Here is a 21,894-nt window from a genome sequence, read left to right as displayed (position 1 = left end):
TTTAATTTTTTTCCCATCTCTCCCCTCCCTCCTCTCTCTCCTCACAGGCTTTTTTCCTCTGGGAATGATGAGAGATGCAGCTGGATACAACCCCCCCCCACGCACATACACACATATGTACACACACTCTAACCCTCTCTCCTCTCTCCCTCTCTCTCTCTCTCTCTCCCTCTCTCTCTCTCTCTCTCTCTCTCTCTCTGTCTATCTGGCACTGAGGAGAGGTAAACAGGGGAGGAGATCTCATTTGGTTCCTGAACTGTTGCAGCGCTCAGTGCAATCTCACACACTGAATTTCTTTCATATACACACACACACACGCACTCATATGCACATACACACCATACAGCACACAGGGGTCTTGGCAGCAGAAGATCCTAACTAACAGTCCTGGACCGGTCTGGACTCTGCCACCTGCCAGCACAGAGTGAGCAACGCTTAAAAGAAGAACAAGAGAAGAAGACGAGAAAGAAAAAGAAGAGGTGCTAGAGGAGGAGAAAAGAGGGCACAGAGGATAAGAGGATCGTGTGCCGTTTTGTTTTTGTTCAATCCCCCGGATCGAGCCTCCAGCTGATGATGGAGAACACATGAGGAAGAGAGAAAACTCTGCGGGGACACTCGGGGGGGAAAATGCTGCTGAGTAAAGTTTGTGGATATTTCTAGAGGGAATTATTAGCCCTTGAACTTTGTGGGAAGAATCGCAGAGGAAAGGTCGACTGTGTGCATATTGCAAAGAGGGGAAAAAAAGGTGAGAGAGCTGTACAGATATTTTCAATGAGTTTTGTTCGTTTTGTTGTGCTTCATGTCACTAAGACATAAAAATCTCTTATTTTGAAAGTAAGAATGTGCTATTTTTAATGCTGAATTTCAGGATTGAATGTGTCAAGTGTCACTTGAAGAGCATTAATCTCCTCACAGTGGTCTCTCAGTAGGACAGCTTATTGTGAACATTTCATTTGCAGTCAGTTGCTCTTTTGAACCTAAAAAGTTGGATATCGATCATGTCTCACTGCATGCCTCTAATAATGATTCTGACTGACCTGTTTAACACGTCCTCTACCCTCTTCTCATTGATTCCATAAGCATGTAAGATCAATAGATACATCATGTGTTTAGTCAGTCTAGCTAAAATCAATGAGTTTTACAGGAACATGCCGCAAATCTGTCTGTTTGTTCTCATTTGTAGTAGCGTTACATTTCCAAAACCAAACCTCGTGATGGCTGTTTGTTGAGACCTCATCGTTACATTAACTTCTGCTTTTCAGTAAAGTTTGAAATAGTAAAATAAAGGCATCTAAAAGTATTTTTCATTCTTCTGCCACTGACTTTAACACAAACTTTCTGTTTCCTGTCCAAAGCCTGCAGGTGAGACGTTGGACAGAAGGGCTCTCAGCAGCATGGCAGCCTCCAACCATTCCTCCTGCCACCTTTTCCTCTTCTTTCTCCTCTCCTTCCTTATAACTCAACCTGCCCTCACCCAGGACCCGTCCGTCACCACGGTGACAGTAAACGAAGGTGACCCATTCATTGTCCCCACCACGCTCGCCAACCAGACGACTCCCGGCTATGTGGAGACCACTCAGAACACTCCTCCAGAGACAGGTCTGTCCACTCCCACCAGCGGTGGAGACAACGATGATGAGGACGTCCCGCCAGTTGGTGGGACACGTTGCCAGGGTTACTACGACGTGATGGGCCAATGGGATCCGCCTTTCAACTGCAACGCCGGTGTCTTTCTATACTGCTGTGGGACCTGCTTCTACCGCTTCTGCTGCCAGTTCCGCCAGCAGCGACTGGACCAGAGAATCTGCTCCAACTATGACACGCCCATCTGGGCCAACACGGGCAAGCCTGTGGCCACCATCACCGAGGGCCAGGGAAACCAGGACCGGGACCGCACGCATCTCATCGTCTACATCATCTGCGGCGTGGTGGCCATCATGGTGCTGGTGGGCATCTTTACCAAACTGGGCCTGGAAAAGAGCCGTGGAGGAAGTGGAGGAGGTGGAGCAGGGGCGGGGCACGCTGACCTCAACTCCAGGTGAGGAGCATGAAGGTGTGTGTGTGTGTTTATGTGTGGAAGGGGTCTGTATGTAAAAGACGTTTCACGTAGAGCATAGATTTATGTCCAGAGGTGGATAGAAGTTCCTGTGTGTACATGCGTGTGTTTGAATGCATGTTTGTGTGTGTATTTGCATGTGGATGTGATGCATTGCAGGGATGTCGGAAAGTTGGAAATTGTGACTTCAACCCAAATTTTCAAGATGCACTTTTGTGTTTCGCCAACATGTTAACGCACAACCTGCCAGTTTGGAATTTACAACTTCCAGCTTTGAATGTGTATCTGTCAGAGATGTGGACTCGAGTCACCATTTTGATGACTTGCACTGACTTGACAAAAAGAAAATGACCTGAGACTCGACTTGGGACTCATGGCATGACTTGACTTGAGACATGATGACTCAAATGTCTGTGCTCCATGTTAACATCACAAGTAACGTTGTCATTGTCATGATTGGATGGCGAACTGTTCATTGCAAGACGTACTCATCAAAGACAACATCGAACTTTGTTAATCTTTTTAGGACCTATTGGAATCAGGAAGCTTCTGTGAGGGCTGACACTAGCTAACGCTGTCTGAGTACAATCACAACTCGCAACTAGCTGGAGTGAGCTTGATTGATCGATTGATCGCACTAATCAACCCAGTTGCCAGAATAAAAACATTGGGACGTGACTTGCCCAAGGACTCAACTTGACTTTGTTTTGAGACTTGAACTAAATGACTTGAGTCACATGTCTGGTATCTGTAGGCTTACTAACATGTGAGCATGTGTTTGTGTTTGCTTGCATGTGAACAAATTCATCTCTAAACCTTTTCTAACAACTCATAACCACGTCTGACCTGCTCATCCCCAACCTCACAAAACCTTTCATAGCAGAAGTTGATCACTTTGTCCTCGAGGCGTAACGAATTTTATACTGATGTATATCGTGTATCTGAAGGGTCAGACAGAAAGAGGAGCAAGTAACTGAGAGGAAAAGTTGATCTTAACATGCTATTAAGATAAGTGTAAAGCACTGTACGTGATGTAGTAATGAGTCACTGATCAGTATGCATGTTGTGGATGAGATCATACCTATAAGGTGCAAGCCCATATGTCTGTACACTCCTATATATGCACCCTTATTTTGATTTTGCTCATATATATATTTTTTAATATTCTTCTAATTTTGCATTTTTCTTTGTTTTTTGTTTTTGTTTCTTTGTTTCTCCCATTTGCATATTATTTTTCATATGTTTTGTATTTCACCCCCTGTGTACCATTTGCTTTGCTTGTAAGCATGACTTATATTTGAAATAAACAGAAAAGCTGAAAAAAAGAAATATCGACCAAACTGTTTTTGCTGCATTAGATGTAAAGTAGGTGTAAAGCAGAACAAAGTCTGAACCCATGGACGTGTGCGAGGTTTTACCATGAGTCAAAACATGTCTTACACTTAATAATTTGCATTATATATTGTCCCCTTTAACTGATTATTTCCAACGTTATTGAACACACAACCTTAGAGAAGACATTCAACATTTACAGTTTGGTTCTTCTGTTGTAAACTTCATCTCTCTCTGTCTCCTAATACACATGCAAGCGTGCAACACACACATGTAAACACACACTCATGCTGCAGTTGGGTTCAATATGTGGTCCGGGGGTTCAATCTGTTCGCCTCAGGAAATCATTACAGTACACAGCGCACAGCATGAGCTAAAACCTCCTTGCTTTTCATCCCAGACTATCTAACCCTCTGGAGCTAATTCTTCATATGTCTCTGAGCTTCTTGTTTTTGATCTTGTTTTCTTCCACAAATCTCCATGACACGTGATGCCATTTGTTCCTCTCATGCTGAGTCTCTTTCTCGCAAATTACAATGTTCATGTTACTTAAAGTCCTCTTCGCTGGCCTCCATCCACATCTCCTCTGTCCCCGCCCCCTCCTCCAGCTATTATCCATCCAAGAGCTGAGGCAGGGGCCAGATCTCACATCTTGATTCAGCCCTCTCTTCTCTTTTTTTTTCTCCAGCCCTCCGCCCTCATCTCCCATCACCGTCACACCTTACTTGTCTCTTCTTCTCCTTCCTCGCTTATTTTTTTCAGCACTTTCCTTTTTACATTTCGAGAAAGTGGCCACGTGGACACTCTCACTCACCAAACCTACATCGACTCTCCCATTTACCTGAGCCGCAAAACTCATTCTGCGGATAACGCACAGCCAGGATTAATATTTCCTGCACGGTAGCACCTCACTGAAATAGAAACACTCCGGCTGCATAAACACCCCTCCCTACGTGAGCCCATCTCAACAGATTACCGCTCCTCCTTGCGATTAAACAAATTTCACCAAGATTACAGCTTTACCGTTCCTCAACTGCTCTGCCTGCACGCTCATTTAGTTATTAGCCTGCTGACATAAATCCCTGGTCCAAAAGTGTACATGCACTAAAACCTTATGTACTTGCATGCACTCCATGAGGTGAAATGTGTACATATGTACATGCATCCACCCACTTTAGAGTTGGAGAAGCTGAGAGGGCAACTTCTGCACTCTGCCATGCACCTGCACTTTTTAAATTTCTTATTCTTCCCTTCCCACCATCTCTTTCTTTGTCTCGACAAAACCCCTGAGCAGAGGATGATTAACACTCTGAAATCCCACCAGTTCTCCCAAATCAGCTTTGAAAGTTAAAATCCAAAGTGATCCTCCTCTCAGATTAGCCTCCTCCTGCATGCACACACACACACACACCTTCTCTAATACATGAACTCTCATCTTCTTCGTAACCAAAACAGGTTTGGTGCGTTTGCGTGCCGCACTAATCCTCAGCCAACAAAGACAACGGAGAGCGCCGCCTTAGGTCACACATGTCACGTCTAATGAAAAGCCTCAACTGGAAAGGGGCTGGCCTTACACCCTGAGAGTAAACAAACACAGATGACCTTCATGATTTTACACACATACACACACGCTCAGACACACACACACACACACACACACACCGTCGTTTATAGTTCAATTAACAACAAGAATGATAGTGGTGGCATTTAGGCTGCGTGAGCACGGTTCAGATCACCACAGTGAGAGGTCGGGTAGCTGGCGGGCGAGATGCACTGCAATACAATGTCCACCTTACACAAGTCTGAGAGGCCGAGGACCAACATGGTGGTGGCGGAGGTCACATGGTTCAAATAAAGTGTGTGAGTGTGTGTGTGCGTGCAAATGTGGGCAAGTGAGTGCATTCATGTGAGTGTGTGTCTGTATGTATCTGCGTGTCCCAGCATAGATGCTGTCAACAAGGAAAACCTTGTATCTCCAGTTGTTACATAAATATAACAACATATTAGACAAAACTTGTCATGGTATCTGCTCAAACAGATGTGGTATGACGTCTATAATGATTCTTCTACAAGTTAAAATCATTATGTTTGTATCCGGAGACACAAGGTTTTCATTTGGCTTTGACACGACATGCATACTGATCTATACGTCTGACTACGTTTGCAGTTCATCTCCAGTGTGCAATGCACGCACTGCTGACGTTTTAGCCGCCACGTTATGTAATGAAGGACACTGTCATTTAAAAGGTTTTACCACGCTGCTCCGATTCATGTCAGACAGATAAGCAATACTCAATAACTGAAGGGCCAAATATGGGCCACAACTGCACGCAACAAATAGGATCCCTTTTCCATTTCACCCTCTCTCTTTGACACACACGCAAACACACGCACATATGACTGTATAATGGCACCACAATACCGTGTCATGGTTAATATTTCAAGGGCATGTTTTGGACTGCTGATGTGATTTTTACAGACAGTTTTGTCCTTTTGGGGGAGTTTTGCAGTGCATATATCATCACTTAAAATAAGAAACATTCACAAACACTTTTCCTCTTAGGTCAAGCTTTATAAAGGTTCATGAATGCTTTATAAATCAGTAATAAGCATTAATAAGGACAACTTTTGGTTGGAGCTCTCTTTTCCTGTTGCACATCTTCACCCAGTATTACTTTATTGTCTTTCTGATAGCTATTTAATCTGTCTCGATGGCTCATTAGGCAGCGGGAACCTCATGGCACTTTATAATGACTTACATTTATTACAGCAGACTTGATAAAAAGTGATTAAGCCACTGATAAAAGGTCATGGGTTCCTCAGTTTTGAATTAGACATCATCAGATCTGTCAGTAAATCATAATAAAGAATTCTCCCATGACCGCAATTTGCAGGGGGCTGCAATGGTAGGCCTTTATGTTAATAACTCACTTAATAAATGGATTTTGTCCTGTGAGTAGCTGAATAATTCCTGCACGATGAATTAAAAATAAACACTGTTATGCTAGGAGATAATATATGCCAGCCAGAGCGATTTTTCACAACCAGACAACCTCATTTATTAGAATTAGATTTATTTAGAAGAATTTATTAACCATTAATTAGATAAGATATAATAGACTTTAATGATCCCACACCGGGGAAACGTCACTAGTTAGCCACCCAACATATAAACCTCCTGTAAAGTCTTTGAAAGTGACCCCCTAACCCAGGTGAATGTCTTCTATCTCAGAATAACAGATATCACAGCATGATTATCTAAGGTTCATATACATGTAATAATACAGCTGAGACACCGGATGCTTTATCTCAGATTACATGAGTTCAGTATAAAATGTTCAGGAACTGTTTTTTAAAACATGTACAAGACAAGCTCACTACTGGACTACAAGTTACATATCACATCAATATTAAACCTGCTTTTTTTTGGAAAATAATAACATTATCCTGAGTTGTTGTGATAAATAAAATATGTAAATATGAGTATTTGGTAGCTAGATAGTTGTGGTGCATGCTGAGTGGCTGCAAGGTCACAACTGTGTATTCCAGCTGGTGACCTCTTTCCTCCTCAGTTTCCTGTCCCCATCCAATAAAAGCAAAAAAAAAAAGTCAAAAAAACATGCAAAGACTTATGATTTTGATGATTTTCTCCAACACATGCACATGAAAACTTCATGCAATAACTTTCAAATACATATCCTTATTCTTAATTCACAGATGCTTTATAAATTTCTGAACATATTTTTCTGAAACTTGTTTACTAAACCCAAAGTCTTCACCGATGTACAATGTACACATGTTGGCACAGCACACATGTGCATCAACAAACTTGAGAATCCACAAATCTATTGTGCTGTCATAATTCTCTGCTGAGCTCCACCTCTCTGTTGTTGTTAGTTTTTACCTCTTCCAGGCAGGAAGCAAATCACAACAGCGTGAGCCCCAAATACCTGTCATGTGAGGAAAATATGTTTGCACTAAGAAGTGAAAAAAGACAGAAGTTTTCAGCGAGTTTCCTCAAAGTTTCCTCCTCTTCTGCTCCACTTTCACAGCTCCCCTGCCTTATGATTACCTCCAGGGTCGAGCTGTCACTCTCTGTCACCTCTCACCTGTCACCAATGTGTGTGTGAGCATCCCTGCTTGCATGTGAGCTCACGAGTAAATGTGTTAAAGTGCGCACACATGCGCTTGTGTCACCACTTGCCGCAAATCCTCCCAAAGTTAAAGGAAATATAAGTTGACAGCTTCCTGCCTGTATCGGATGTGACCATTTTCACCCTCCAGCTGCTTTACCTTCCTCTCTCCTCTTCTACTTGCTCCTCCTCAGTCCTGCCGGGCTTTGCTGGGCCCACGCACATTTAAATGTGGGTCAGCGCCCACTGACTCAAGGCTCTGGCTGTGTGTTGTTGTCTGTGTTTGTCAGCGTGTTTATCAGGGTGAAACTAGAATGAGAAGTTGAAAGATTGGCAGCTTTTTATCAGTCATACGTTTCAGTTTTTAAGGCTGTATAAAATAGTTGATTCCAACATGAACATTTTGTCTGTCATAGACAAACTCATATCAGTCAAAAGTGAAGTTCATGAGAGCAGCTGACACACAGTGAGTTGGCCCCTGTAGCTCCATTTCATACTTCTTCCAAACCTCTAATGGGCCATCTGTCTACAGCTTCAAGCAGGCATGAAAACCAGCTAAAAACAACCCAGAAAACTATGTGAGCTACTTGAAAACTTTTAATTTAGCACAAAAGTGCATTTATTCCATTTTTAAGGTGGCTTAATAAAGAAATATCACGTGACAGCTTCTGTGCCAGAGAGAAAGGCTACAAGTTAGCATGAAAACAAACCCACTCACACATGATGCCTGCGTCAAACAGTTGAATACCATACCATAAAACATGGGTCTTCAACAGGCAGGAGGTACATGACCTCTAGGGGGTCCTCACTGTCAGTGGTATTGTTTGATCATTTTTCGAAAGTGCTTTTTTTAAAAGTACATATCAACATGAATCCAGCATAAAATAGCATATATACATGATAATGTACACAACATTAATAATGAGCTACCCACTAATGCTTGTGTAGTCTTCTGACCTAGCAACACATTTTATTGTAGGGCCCAATTTAATATTCAACACAATCAGCTACGGGGTCCTTGGCCTAAAAACACAAAAGACTCCTCACCTAGGAAACTATAGGGTACTTGAGAACTAAAAAATCACCATAGACCCATGTTTCTTTCATTTTTAAGGAGCCGGAAAGTAACAAAAGTCACACGATGACCACTGTGCTATAAGTCAGCTTGTTAGCATGAAAACAAAACCACTCAGATGATACCGGCATCAATCAGTTGAATAATACCCTAGAACCTGAGTCTTTAGGTCTTTAGGAGTCCCTCAGAGTTACCACAGGGGGCCACTAAGTTATTGTTTGATCATTTATTGCTGCTATTCATGTTAATGTAAACAACATTAATGATGGGCTACCCATGAACCCTTGTGCAGTCATCTGATAGCCACACCACATAGCCCAATTTAATATGCAATACAATCAGCTACGAGGTCCTTGGCCTGAAAAACACTAAAGACCCCTCCCCTAGAAAACTATAGGGTACTCGAGAATTCTCCCATGTTTCTTTGATTTTTAAAGGGGCTTAAAACAAAACAAAAGTCACATGTTGACCACTGTGCTAGAGAGAAAACTAAACAAGTTAGCTTGTTGGCATGAAAACAAAACCACTCATATGATACCGGCATCAAAGGGTTGAATAATTCTCTTTAACACGGGTCTTTAACAGGGGGTTTGTAACATTAATGATGGGCTACCCATGAACCCTTATGCAGTCATGCAACACAATCAACTACGGGTTCTTGGCCTAAAAACACTAAAGACCCCTCTACTAGAAAACTATAGAGTACTTGAGACAGAAAATAGACCCAGGTTTCTTTCATTTTCAAGATGGAGGAAAGCAACAAAATGTTTACTACTCTGCTAAAGACTCAAAAAGTAGAGATGTTTAGTGTATCTAAGTGTTGAATAATAACCCGGTTTATCATATACAGTAGGCTGCTTAAAAACTGATTTATATACATAGAGCTGTATTGTCTCTTTTAAAAAAAAATAAAGAAAGAAAAGCAAAAATAAAGACAAAAAGGAAAGTTTAAAAAAAAAAAATCCACAAGCAACCTCTGAGGGCAAGACTAAACTTAGCGTGTTTGGGTGAAAATAAAACCACACAGATGTTACTTGCATTTGAAAAATAACCCAGAAAACAATACAGGCTTTTGGAAAACTGATAAATCACCACAGAGACACATTTCTTTTACATTCAAGGGAGCTGAAAAAGTCTTTGTGTTTAGGGGAAAGGCTACATGTTAGCTTTTTTAAGCATAAAACCACAAACACTCTGCATCTAACAGCTGAACAATAACCCACGTAGATAGGTAGGCTACTTTAAATCTACCATAATATGTCACCATTAATCCTATTTGTCATGCACATTATTCTCACAGCTCCTACATGTCTAAGACTAAGCAGCCAGATGTAAATGTACAGTAAATCGCCTCCATGTTGATTTGTTTCTATGCCAAAAATCACATAGAAAGGCGTGTTTGACTTCAGTTATTTGGCGCACAGATCAATTAAACAAGTAGAAATGTTCCTGTCAAACTAACTGTCTAACTTTTTAATTCAATAAATGTTCAAAAGTATCAATCCAGTACAGAAACACAAATCTACTTCTATGTGCAGGCTTCTGTGTGTCTGTGTAGTGTGTGAGTTGTTATATTCTTTTTATCAATACATGTCAATGACAACTGAGCCAGATTTAACTGTGTCTTTGGATGAAAAGAGGGAGCAATGAGTGACAACGGATGAGTCACGCAGTTGTTTTATTTTTCAGTTAAATCTCTAAAAGTTTTTTTTTTTAGATGAATCTCGTGAAGGACGGTGTCCAGAAACGGGGGAGTGGTCTTGGCTAGCAGACAGATGATAAAATATAATAGATTTTTTTTAAATTACCATAATATTATCAGAAAAATTCAAATGGATGTAAATATGTAACTGAACTGAAAGCCAGAGACAAAACGCTGGCATATTTTTTAAGTGCATCCATATTTGCATTTACAGGATCAATAATGTGTGCATTAATGCATGAACCGGACATGAGGATGTACCCAGAACATGTACTGTGCTGTACGTTCTGCAGGTCTTAATATATTCAGGACATTTCAAATGAATCAATGCTGCAGAGAGACAGAAAGTGGGTTTTTCTCTTTGGAGAGTTATAGAGAGAATATTTCTAACTAATCACTGAGTGTGTGTTCTGACCTGGCTGATCTAGGGGGAGTAATTGATTGTTACAGGACATTAGCAAAGTCCCATCTCAGTGTGGCTGTAATGTGATGGGAGAACATGGAGGTACAGATGACCTCGCTGTTGCATAACACATTACAGAGTAATAAGGAGTCATGGCAGAACTAACCTGGAGGTAACTTCTGGAGTATATGTATTGTCTATAAGGTTTTCCCAAATGCAAAGATTTCTTTCACACGTAAAGACAGGAATAATTGCAATAACTAAAGCCCAAATTATCAGATTTTGTGTGTGGATGTTCAAAATTACATCGGCACTTTGACAGGGCAAAAACATTGTTTGAGTCTTGGAAGGATCTCTGTCTGATAACCCCCTGGTCATTTTAGGCATTTACAAGTAGGCTGGCTTGGACAAGATCATTTTATGAAGGGAAATGTGTCTATATCTGCAAGATGTATGCAGATGTATCTGCATATTTTCATGTGAGATTTGGTTTGAGTTTGTGGAACTCCTTGTAATTGAAAGATCACAAATTCCTGGAGGAGTGACTGAATCACTCAGTTGTGATTTGATGGGAAAGCCAGGGAGAATTTTCTGAATATTGTAGTGACAGTATATCAAAAGTGACACAGTCGACAATTTATTAAGTAAGTAAGTAAGTAAGTAAGTAAGTAAGTAATAATCTAAGAGATTTGGCATCTTGGTGGCGTGTATAGCGATAAGCGGTAATTGGAGGTGTGTTTTTGGACCTCAGTTCTAAACAATGTCACCTGTTTGAGGTCAGTGAGTGCCTCCATAACAATTTGAGTTCACCTGTACACATGAAAGTGAAAAGGGAATAATGTCTTCTGAGATATAAAGCACGCTTGTTAACACACACGTGAGTGAAAGAAATATGTTGCATTAGCTCTGACTACCTTCTCTGGCGGGCAAACCACCACTGGGTGACGGAAAACGCATCACTAGCAGCACACCTTGTGATCTCACCTGGTAATTCGGTGATAGATAGTGACTTAAGGCATTTATTTCAATGAAATAACACACAACACTTTGGGTAACACACATGCAACTTCTTATTCATAACTCTAAATCTACCCCACTCCTGCCAATCTTAATCTTTCAACCAACTGCACCACTGTCTTCACTCTTTCAAAGACATCCACAGAAACTCTCATGAAGCTCAGCCAGCGATCCATAAACACTACATAGCCTGGAGACAGGTGAAGTTTTTGTTGCAGATTAAAAGTCCAAATCAGCAAGTTGTTTGAGCCAAGAGAAGAGTGCGTGGAGGCCCGAGGCGCAGCACGGCTATGAGTCAGAGAGGCGATGAGGAGCAGAGAGAGGCTGGAGGAGAGGAAGACAAATGATACGGTTTAAAGGAGGGGAGGCAGGGTAGGGGGCGACAGATTTAGGGCTGAATTTAGGTGAGGAGGGTGTAGAGAGAGGAAGAATAAGGAAAAAGGATTCAAGAAAAGAAAAAAGAGAGTGATTTACATCTTACACCAGGAGGTCTTTTTGTTGTGGGATGCAAATATTTAGAAGGGGACAATTTCACGTCATAATCTAATACAGACTTTCACAACGACGCATGCAGGCGCAGTGTATATAAAAGGATTGACAATAAGATGATTAAGATCTGAATTGATTTGAATGAATGAATATAATATCCTGTTACAAAATAAGCCTCCAGAAATAGAGTGTAACTCATGAATGTGTGACGTTTAGGGTCTTTTCCCTTGTCGTAATTGATCTTTTTTGTGTTCACTATCCTTCGACAGATCTGATCTACTTATAATTGAATAAGTTATTTTCTATATTCCTTAAAACAATCCCAAAATAGGTCTTACTACAGCGTGTTTTTGGGGTGGATTACAACTTTACTACAGTAACTAAACCTTGGGAGTCAAATACAAGGTCAAGGTTTGTCTACATGAGATACTTGTGGCAGATAAAACGAGCACGATTATGATATCTGACATCGAAACAGCTTCATACCACCATCAAACTCCCTGCAGGAGACACTTTGTGTGACACCGTTACTCCCTGAGATCATCACACCCACAAACAGTCTGTAGATGAGCAGAGAGGTAGCCAGAGGGACTCACCTTTCTGTTTGGCAGGTTGAGTGTGAACAAGCTGCCCCTGGCTATCGCTGTCAGGCCCGTCACAGTGTGTCTTTGTTGTAGTGTGTGGGTGTGTGTGTATGTGTGTTGGAGTGTGTGCGATAGAAGGGGCAAAACACAACACATGAGCTTCGTTAGCGAAACAGAGGCACCAGTGTTTGAATTATTGATCAAGGGAGTGTATACCATTAACACTGTAAATTCAGCAAATGCACACGGAGCGGAAATTTGTTTATTTATAAGTGATGAGTTTGCCTGTTTGTGTATGTGCTTGTGTGTGTGTGTGTGTGTGTGTGTGTGTGTGTGTGTGTGTGTGTGTGTGTGTGTGTGTGTGTGTGTGTGTGTGAGAGAGAGAGAGAGAGACAAAGGGTATCATCAGCCGTGGGAAGACAGTAGGGTCAAGCAGTGTGTCTTTAGCTGATAGTAAATTAATGAAATTAATGCAAAGTTCGAGCACTTGAAAGCATGTGTGTGTGTGTGTGTGTGTGTGTGTGTGTGTGTGTGTCAGAGAGAGAGAGAGAGCGATGCAGTCATTCCTATGCATTTCTTGCATCCAAACACATCCAAACCCCCGAGTCTAAACATGACCATATTGCAGGAAATCTTGCCCGTATGTCATTCAGCTAAAAAAAGGCCGCTAGTCAGATACAGCTGACTGGAATTTATCGTAGAGGACACACAGAACAAAAACACACAAACACACAGCAGAGAGATGAGCCACTTTAAATGAAAATTTGTCTCAGCGGGCACAAACGGACAAAACTCATACCAATATGCAGGATGCCGGCTATATAATGCAGTCGAAAGAATGGAAAACAAAGAATCAAATACATTTCTGTGGCTTTTAACTAATAGTTTAACTGAATATAATCTCATATGTGAACACAATACCTGATTTTGCGAGCGCGGAGAAATACGTGCGCATAGATAGACGCCGAAGTGGTCAATGCAGTCACATGGAGCCCTGCTTCATGGTGACACACTGTTACATATTAACACCTATCAAACCTAATAAACTGAAATATAGCCTTACAACACAGGTTTTTAATAGGACGTATGTATGCTTGGCATCAGCTGGCATCAGATGCTTCAATCATGCGTCACAATCACTCATTTACAGCTGTGTGGTTTTCAGCTGACTAGTAATATCCAGTCATATATTAGTTACATTTTAACTTGACATGTATCACTATTACTCTGCTGATATTATTTACATTTAATGTTTATTATGTTTATTCATTCAAAGAGAAGAGCCTTTTAGGCCAAATCAACCTGTATAACAACTCCTAAAACTGATCAATTTCTTAATGTTATTTTATATTTTAAGCAAATGGAAATAAAAGGCCAAAAATAAAAATGGTTCTGACTCCACCACATCTTTTCACGTTTCATACATAACCACGCAAATATTGGGAGGCAGGAATCATGAAGAAATGCACAAATTTCACACACAGCTAACTTCCATGCAGTGGAAAAACTCTCCCCTGGGATGAGGAGATGTACTGTACATGGGCTGCTTGCACATGTTTGGTTGTGTGTGTGTACACAGGGGATCCAGCTGTCCATAAAAGCCCTCACAGGAGATCAGCTAACCACATCTGGATAACAGATGTTTATCGTCTTATTTATTGACAGACATACAGAGAGGTATCAGTTTAGAATCAAGCTGTGCAGCTACTGCAGTGTGAATTAGTCAAAAATGTTTCTTTCCTCTTTCTTTTGTGTCAGTCATTTGGTTGGGATTCAAATAACATGCACGAGATGTCGAAGACTGAGTGGTCTGATCTTATGATCTGTTAGACATAATTAAAACATCTTAGATCCAAGTATTTAACCTTGATTCAACCTGGTTTATCTTTGGAGTGAAAAGTACATGATGAGCTCTAATTTTTGTGTCCGTGTGTGTGTGTGTATTGTTCTCCAGGACACTGACAGACCTGCTGAAGCAGCAGGGAGCTGAGGTGAGCTCGGTGGAAAACGCCGCAGCCAGTTCGCCCAGCGGAGGGAGAGCCAATGGCAACTCAGCCAGGATGCTGCGCAGCAGGAGTGGTGAGTGCTGAGAGAGAGTGCACACACACACACACACACACACACACACACACACACACACACACACACACACACACACACACACACACACACTCACAGTTGCATCCAGGTTAATGTACAATATATATTAGCAGCACTAGTAGAAATACAGTGAAGTTTCGTGTGTGAATTCAGTCAGTTTCTTTTTTGTTCTATTCCCATAATGAACAGCAATATGTGCAGAGTCACACATGTAATGAAGTTCACTACATTTGTGATTCTTGACAGAGGAGCTTTGCATCTTCAGTTCAGGCTAAAAAATTTACTCAGGATCAACAAATGTATTCATAGAGTGCTAACCGTCTCACAGCTCCATCCATTATCTAAATGATCTTGTCTAGTGCAGGGTGGCTAGGCAGTAGTGACTTGTGTTAATCACAGCGTACAAGTCACTAGTGTACCACAGGACTAATTTGTATCAGCAACAAAATGTCAAAAGCTTAAATCAGAAAGGCTTAACTGTATCAGTGTAAGACGGTTTTGTTATTTTCTTATCCTTCTTTTTGAGAACTATTGTTTATTGTATCACAAAAAGTGAAATCATCTGTAGCAGAAAGTTTTAAATGTAGTCTAGGATCTAAAAAAAAAATTGGATCTCGGTGCACTTGTATCCAGGACACTGTGACAGTGAAATCTCGAGACACAAATAAAACTCTCTTTGTTTTTATTAAAATGATATAGGGAGGAGAGTCAAACACACAGAATGGTTATGTACTGCGGTGAAAAGAATATAAATAAAATACATACAAGTTCACCAGCATGAGCAAATTTACACCACGTAAAGTAACACAAACAATCCTTATCTCACTTTTCTTTCTCCCTGTCAGTTACACACAGACACACACAGACACACACACACACAAACACACACCAACACACACACACAGAGACAGGTAGCTTTCTTTGCTGTCAGAGTTCTTCCAGTCTGTCACTCTTGTTTTCCCCACAGGCCTCCATCTCTCTTTACCTCTCACCCACACACACGACACCAGCCACACAGACACTTGAACTTTATCTCACAGATGATCTCCACGGTGGAGTTACTCTTATGAGTCTTAGACAGAGTTGAAAGCGAGGAGAGTCTTATTGTATTTTCCTGCTCAGATAATTAAACAGGTGCAAAATGAAAGTATCTCTGTTTTAAAAATGATAAAAGCTGGTGGCCTGGAAGCTTACCTTGTAGAGTGTGCACCCCATGTATCAAGTTCTTGCTGTAAATCATGTCCTATTTCTCTCCCCACCCTACTTTCCTGTCTGTCTTAGTCTGTCCTGTCAAATAAAGGCAAAAACAATGCCCCAAAAAATAATTACAGCTGTACAGTGAATGAAGAGGATGCAAAACATTGATCAAAGCATGTGCAAACGTTCACAGTATAAAATATAAAGAATATACGCAATGTGCAGATAACAACTCAAAAGAATGTGCATTCATGTAACGCACTGAGTCAGATTCAGTTTCCAACCAAACTTACCACAAGTTTGAAACTCATTTTCAGAAAATCAAAGAAAAAGCAAAGGGGCTGTAAATGTGAGTCAAGCTGAGCAGGAGAAGGTGCCATTATACCGCTGTAAAAGATGATTGACAAGCTGATGGAGTTAAAAATGTGATTAAAACAGGTGAATGCTGGTACATCCATTCAACATTAAAATGTAATTTCACTCCACCCTAGCTCATCATGGCGAACAAGTTGATCTCTGCTCAGACACTCTTTCAGTATTTACCAGGAGCAGTCTGACAACCAATCAGGTTGAACTGGCAGCAGTGATTCAGTGAACAGAACAAAGCACAGAGTGTTTAAAAAGATGTCTGCTGCACATTGCTGAGACTTATTTAGGTAGGGCTGAGGGGAGAGAGCACAGATAGAGACTGAACAATAGATCTGAAAGTAGAACACATGCTTGTTGCACGTGCAACACTGGTGCGCTACACTCACACACGTAAACTGTTTAATTAGTATGTTAATGTAAGCAGGCTGCACCCCTACAGGCAGCATGTGCCATTTTCCAGACATTCTCTATACATCGAGATACAACAGCCTGCATATAACACAGATTTATCAGGTCACTCTTTCTAAGAGTATCATGATACGTTGGCCTGTTGCTCTATTTGGTTGTGACTGTGTGTGATTAGTATGCATGTTTGTGCGTCTGCGTGTGAACATGTCAGTGCACATGGGTGTGTGTGTGTGTGTGTCAAGAAAGGAAAGGAAAGGGGTGGAGTGTTTGATATGAGAGGATCCCCTGAAGCATCCACCTCTTATCTTTTTGCGATGCAGAATTTCGCACACCGCTAATGACTATGGCTATGTATACTGTATGTGGTGGACCCTTTATTCCAGAGTGTTTCATTGATCACACTCACTTGAAAAGGGCAACAGATACACGAGCTGGAAGCAACATTAAAAAACAGGAAAACAGATGTTTGTAGGGCAAATCTGCCACACTGGCAGCAGCCTTATTGTTTCATCTCCAAGCTGCTGAGTAAATGCTGTTTGTGGCCAGAGAGCCTGCAGTACCAACACATCTAAATCTATCAATCTGTGTTGGACTGAAAAGAAGACGTGATACTCAGATACTACATAAGGTGGCTCTGCAGTGATGAAATCATAAATATTCAGTTGATCTGAGCAGCTAACATGATCTCTGCCGGCTGGGTGTAAGTTTATTTATATAATTAGCTGCTTGTTAGAATTGGTTGAAAAGAAAATCTACAGAACTTCACGTCATGGTAAAGCATACACACCGTGTACAGCGGCTGCCCAGAGACAGTATGTTGTAAAGTCTTTACAATTTAGCTTTGGAAGAAAACAGTCGATGTTTCTGGGCTTCCAGAAAACAGATATTTGGGCCAAGACTTCCTTTGCAGTCGGATTAGTACCTTGAGAAAAAGACAAATTTCTGCAAATGAACAGATATCTGCATAAAAATCTGGACAACTTTAACAAAGCTCGTCAGACAAAAGTGACAACGGGGAACTCGAGACAGAGGACTCGAACGCAGAGTACGGGGTGATGCTGATGACTTTATTTCGAAACACTGGGTAACACTGGGAAAACAAAAAGCGCCTCACGATGAGGGATGATCAAAAGCACAAACTAAACTAAACCTACAAAAAAAAAAAATCACTCTAACGAGCAATAGAAGAAAACAAAAACCTAGACTACAGGATTAACTACAAAAGGCAAAGGCCAACAGAAATCACTCTTACGAGGAACAAGGAGAAAACAACAAAAAAACTAGATTACGAGAATACTTCTAACTAGACTGTGACAAGAGGGCTTGTGCTCAGGACTAAAGACTTGACACACTGGCACAGGATAACTATAAACACACATGAGGGACATGGGGAACAGGTGGAGAATCAGGGAAGACAATCAGACTGGTGACACATGAGGAGGAGCAAGTGACCTGAAACGAGAGGAGAGTTCATTTCCAAAATAAAACAGGAAGTCACAAGACAAACATGGAGACAGGACAAAAACTCAACTTGACAGGTGCGACAAAAATTTGATTGGTTACGAGTTTGCATTTGCTCTCCACATAGACTCTTTACCTGCTAGCAACCAAAGCTCACCCCAACACGACTGGTGAATACTACTTACACTACAGAATGCTTTCAGTTCCAAAACCTTGGTGCCTTGCCTACAGACTCTGCATTCATATGCAGATGTGCTGTTATATTTGGGATGGTAAGGTTTATGCAGGTGTTGCCATTCAGATTTGGATCAGGATGTGCATAAATACAAAGAAACACAAAAAGAAACACTGTGGCTCAACAAGAAGGCAGCCAACATTTATGTACCAATACGGCTAACGTAAGCTTAGCCCAGTGGATTCCTGAATGTAGGCCTACAAGTAAATATAGGCTTATGTTAACAAGCCAGCTAATAAGCTTAAATATTATATGAGATTTAGAACATTAATACAGCAGCAAATAATATATCTGCTATGTGAAGATATAGTGGGGTAATAGTGTGCTGAATGTGTATGTTGGTGCATGTGAGTCCATCCATGTGAAACAAACCAATGGTTGTTTGTTTTTTCATCTGTAGCTCTGTATTTATTTTGACCAAACTAGAGTTGGTGATTGTTGGATTTGTTTCTGTCCAGGCTGAAGTTCTGCAAAGTAAAATAACTCTTTTTGTCAATGAGTCTGGTGGTGAGCAATAATGCTATGAAAGCTAAACAAAAATAATCTTACTATTTCACAAAAAGGTCTCTGTAGGAATCCTGTCTATAATCTTGTGAGACGCAAGCTGAGCTTGTCAGTGGCAAAAACATGCACTTTTAGTGGGTGTACTACTGACGATCCCCAAGGACTACTTTGCAGCCATTGCAGTCCATTTTGTGTATCTAACTCTGTTCATCAAGAGTTTATTTTGACCAAACCAGGAGTAGTGATTGATTAAGACCAAAGATGGTTTTGGTAAGTTTTATTAATTTCATATATATAATTTAACACTGTATTTAGATCATGTCAAGTTTTCTGTCCCCTCTGATTCTCTGATTCTCCTCTTCTTTCTCTGATTTTCTCTCTGTTTCCAAACACTTACTACAAATACGCTTTTCAATCACTCCTACACCCTACCACGGTTCCTTCATTCCTTTTCTCTCTTTTCACTCCTGCTGTTCCTCCTGTTGCTGCCCTCCTAAAGGTTTAAGTCTTGTGTAGTTGTCGACGGCATGCTGATGAATTTTAAATCTCCCACTGCTGAGAACCACTGACTGCTTGGGGATTGACACGATCATCCAGCAGCTTCTGAAGGGCCAGATGTCTACTTAATGTTTTTAAAGCACATGGTGGAGTCTTGCAGAGGAAACAGCATGTGTAAGAAGTGAGTCCACTTCTTAATGTGAAGTGACAGTAGTGAAAGGCAGGGAACTTGGCAGAGAAATCAGTGTCGATGATGATACCTATTGATGCTAATGTGTTCCATATTTATGCACATTACACCCACTTCTTCCCAGAGGAGGAAAATGTCCACTGGCTGTTTGTGATCAATAGAAACACACCAAAAGAACTTTGTCCAGCGGGCTGCTTTGTGTCAATAAAACAAAACAAAAATCCTTATTGAATCACACAAGAACACACTATAACAAGTCATGTTTGGGAGGAAGAAAATCACAATTTTGTCTGAAGACTATCTTATAACACGTCGCCTAAAAGCTGTCTGCACATATATTCTTTTTGATTTTAAGAAAACTCACAGCTTGACATTTGAGGGTCCACACGTCACTGCTTCACATCATGAATCACCTCCCTCTGTCCCAGATCTTCATCCTCTGTTCATCCTCATGTCTGAACTGTTGCACAAGTCCTTTTGTTTTATTAAAGTCTACTATGAATTTAAGCCGACACACACTGTGTGCGTACACAAATACAAAATGTAATGCAAAATGATGCCTAATTGAGCCACAGGACATAGTGGAACACTACATAGATTGCCTGGACAGAAAACAGATGAGCAGTATTGGTTTTTCCACAGTAGACAATATGGCAGACAGGGGCCTTTGGAAAAAGCAGCGCTCATTACGCTCACAGTAATTGACACACATTTGAACTTATTGGGTTGTGTTAAAAGGCCTGTTGTCATTCTCTCTGTGGCTGACATTCATTTTAAAACATGACTCATCTTACACAAAATCTTCCTCTTACAATTAAAAAGTATGATTCATGAAGCAATAAAAAAAAACCTTTGCATAATTCATTACATTTAACTGGTGTGGTATGACCACTCGCTTGTAGCGACTCATGTCATTACTAAGTCAGTTTGTCAACGTGATTCTTTTTTTTTTACTTTTTAGGATGTTTAGGAGTCCAGCAGTTTGCCACAACTCTCTATTGTATTGGCTAAGCTACACCCAGTTTTAAGTAATCTTGTAAGATTTGAAAAGCCTAAAGCCTGCCCACATGTTGTATCCACTTTCATTGTGACTTTAAAGGTTAGAAAATTTTTAAAAAGTCTCAGAAATCTCTGGACAGTTTGTGAGATTTACGTGAACCATCAGCAGCTGATGTGAACAGAGGACAGGAGGAAAATATTCAAATATTGTCTCCAACAAACATGAGTCATTAAAGAAAGAAAGCTTGAAGCAAAAAAAAAAAAGTGTTGACCTATTTACCAAAGATGACTGCAGTAGCATGACCCAGCAACAAATTTCACAAATTTCACCTTTTCTTCACTCCCTTTTTGAAAATGTTATTTTACCCAGCTGTCAGATTTGTTGCTTTTTTGAGCTCTGGTCTTCTTTCAAATGTTTTCCTGCACTCTCAACCCTTCCCTGAGGTCTTGAGAGACAAAATACTTGAAAACGACTGATTTCAGGATGAATCGTAGCTCATGTTGATTATTCTGACAGAAGACGTGTGTACAACCGACTCAACGGATCGCACATGGCGAGGATTATGAAGTGCGTGGGGGGTGGAGGAGGGTTGTGTTTGTCTGCGCTGTCTTTATTCTCGTAGCATCGCTCCCTCTCGCACAGACACACGAGGACGTTCGTATTTCATCTTGTTGATGACAGACGCCATGCAGCGCACTCTCGCCTTCATCACTATCCCCCACGGCACTTAAGACTCCTTTTATGTGTCACTTTACCCACAAACACACACTCTGAGATGCACAGAACACACACTATATACAGAGACACATGTCGGCAATGTTCACCGCTTTTCTTAGTGCTTTTCACGGTCATGAGCGCTCACAATGGCACACCAGTGAAACCAGCAGGCAGATGGTACAGGAATGTGTAAGATAGAGGAATCCCATGACATCAAAAAAAATCTAACTCCTCTTAAGATGGTGACCTGAAAATTAATCTAAATCTGAATGTGGGCATCATCATCAGTGCTTCTGCTAAAACTCTACTAACTGCTTTCAGACCAGCCGGGAAGTCAAATATTCAGTATGCCTCGTTATTTTATTGACAGCCTTGTATTTAGCATGATGAGAGAAAAATGTTTAATCTGAAAAAATGCTACTCA

General features: G+C 41.0%; 1 protein-coding gene across 1 annotated transcript in view; it reads left to right on the top strand.

Moving 5' to 3' along the window:
- The first annotated feature begins 206 nt into the window (after positions 1-206).
- Positions 207-21,894, top strand: part of shisa8b (shisa family member 8b) — a 31,741-nt gene continuing 10,053 nt past the window's right edge. Inside the window, exons 1-3 of the mRNA XM_010730813.3 lie at positions 207-745; positions 1,356-2,038; positions 14,746-14,870. Coding sequence (XP_010729115.2) covers positions 1,395-2,038; positions 14,746-14,870 — 769 coding nt within the window. The 5' untranslated portion in view covers positions 207-745; positions 1,356-1,394. The remainder of the gene's footprint in view (positions 746-1,355; positions 2,039-14,745; positions 14,871-21,894) is intronic.

The sequence above is a fragment of the Larimichthys crocea genome, chromosome XVI (genome assembly GCF_000972845.2).
Source record: "Larimichthys crocea isolate SSNF chromosome XVI, L_crocea_2.0, whole genome shotgun sequence".
Taxonomy (NCBI): Eukaryota; Metazoa; Chordata; class Actinopteri; family Sciaenidae; genus Larimichthys; species Larimichthys crocea.
The sequence above is the reverse complement of the archived record's forward strand: the minus strand, read 5'-3'. Positions and strand labels throughout refer to the sequence as shown.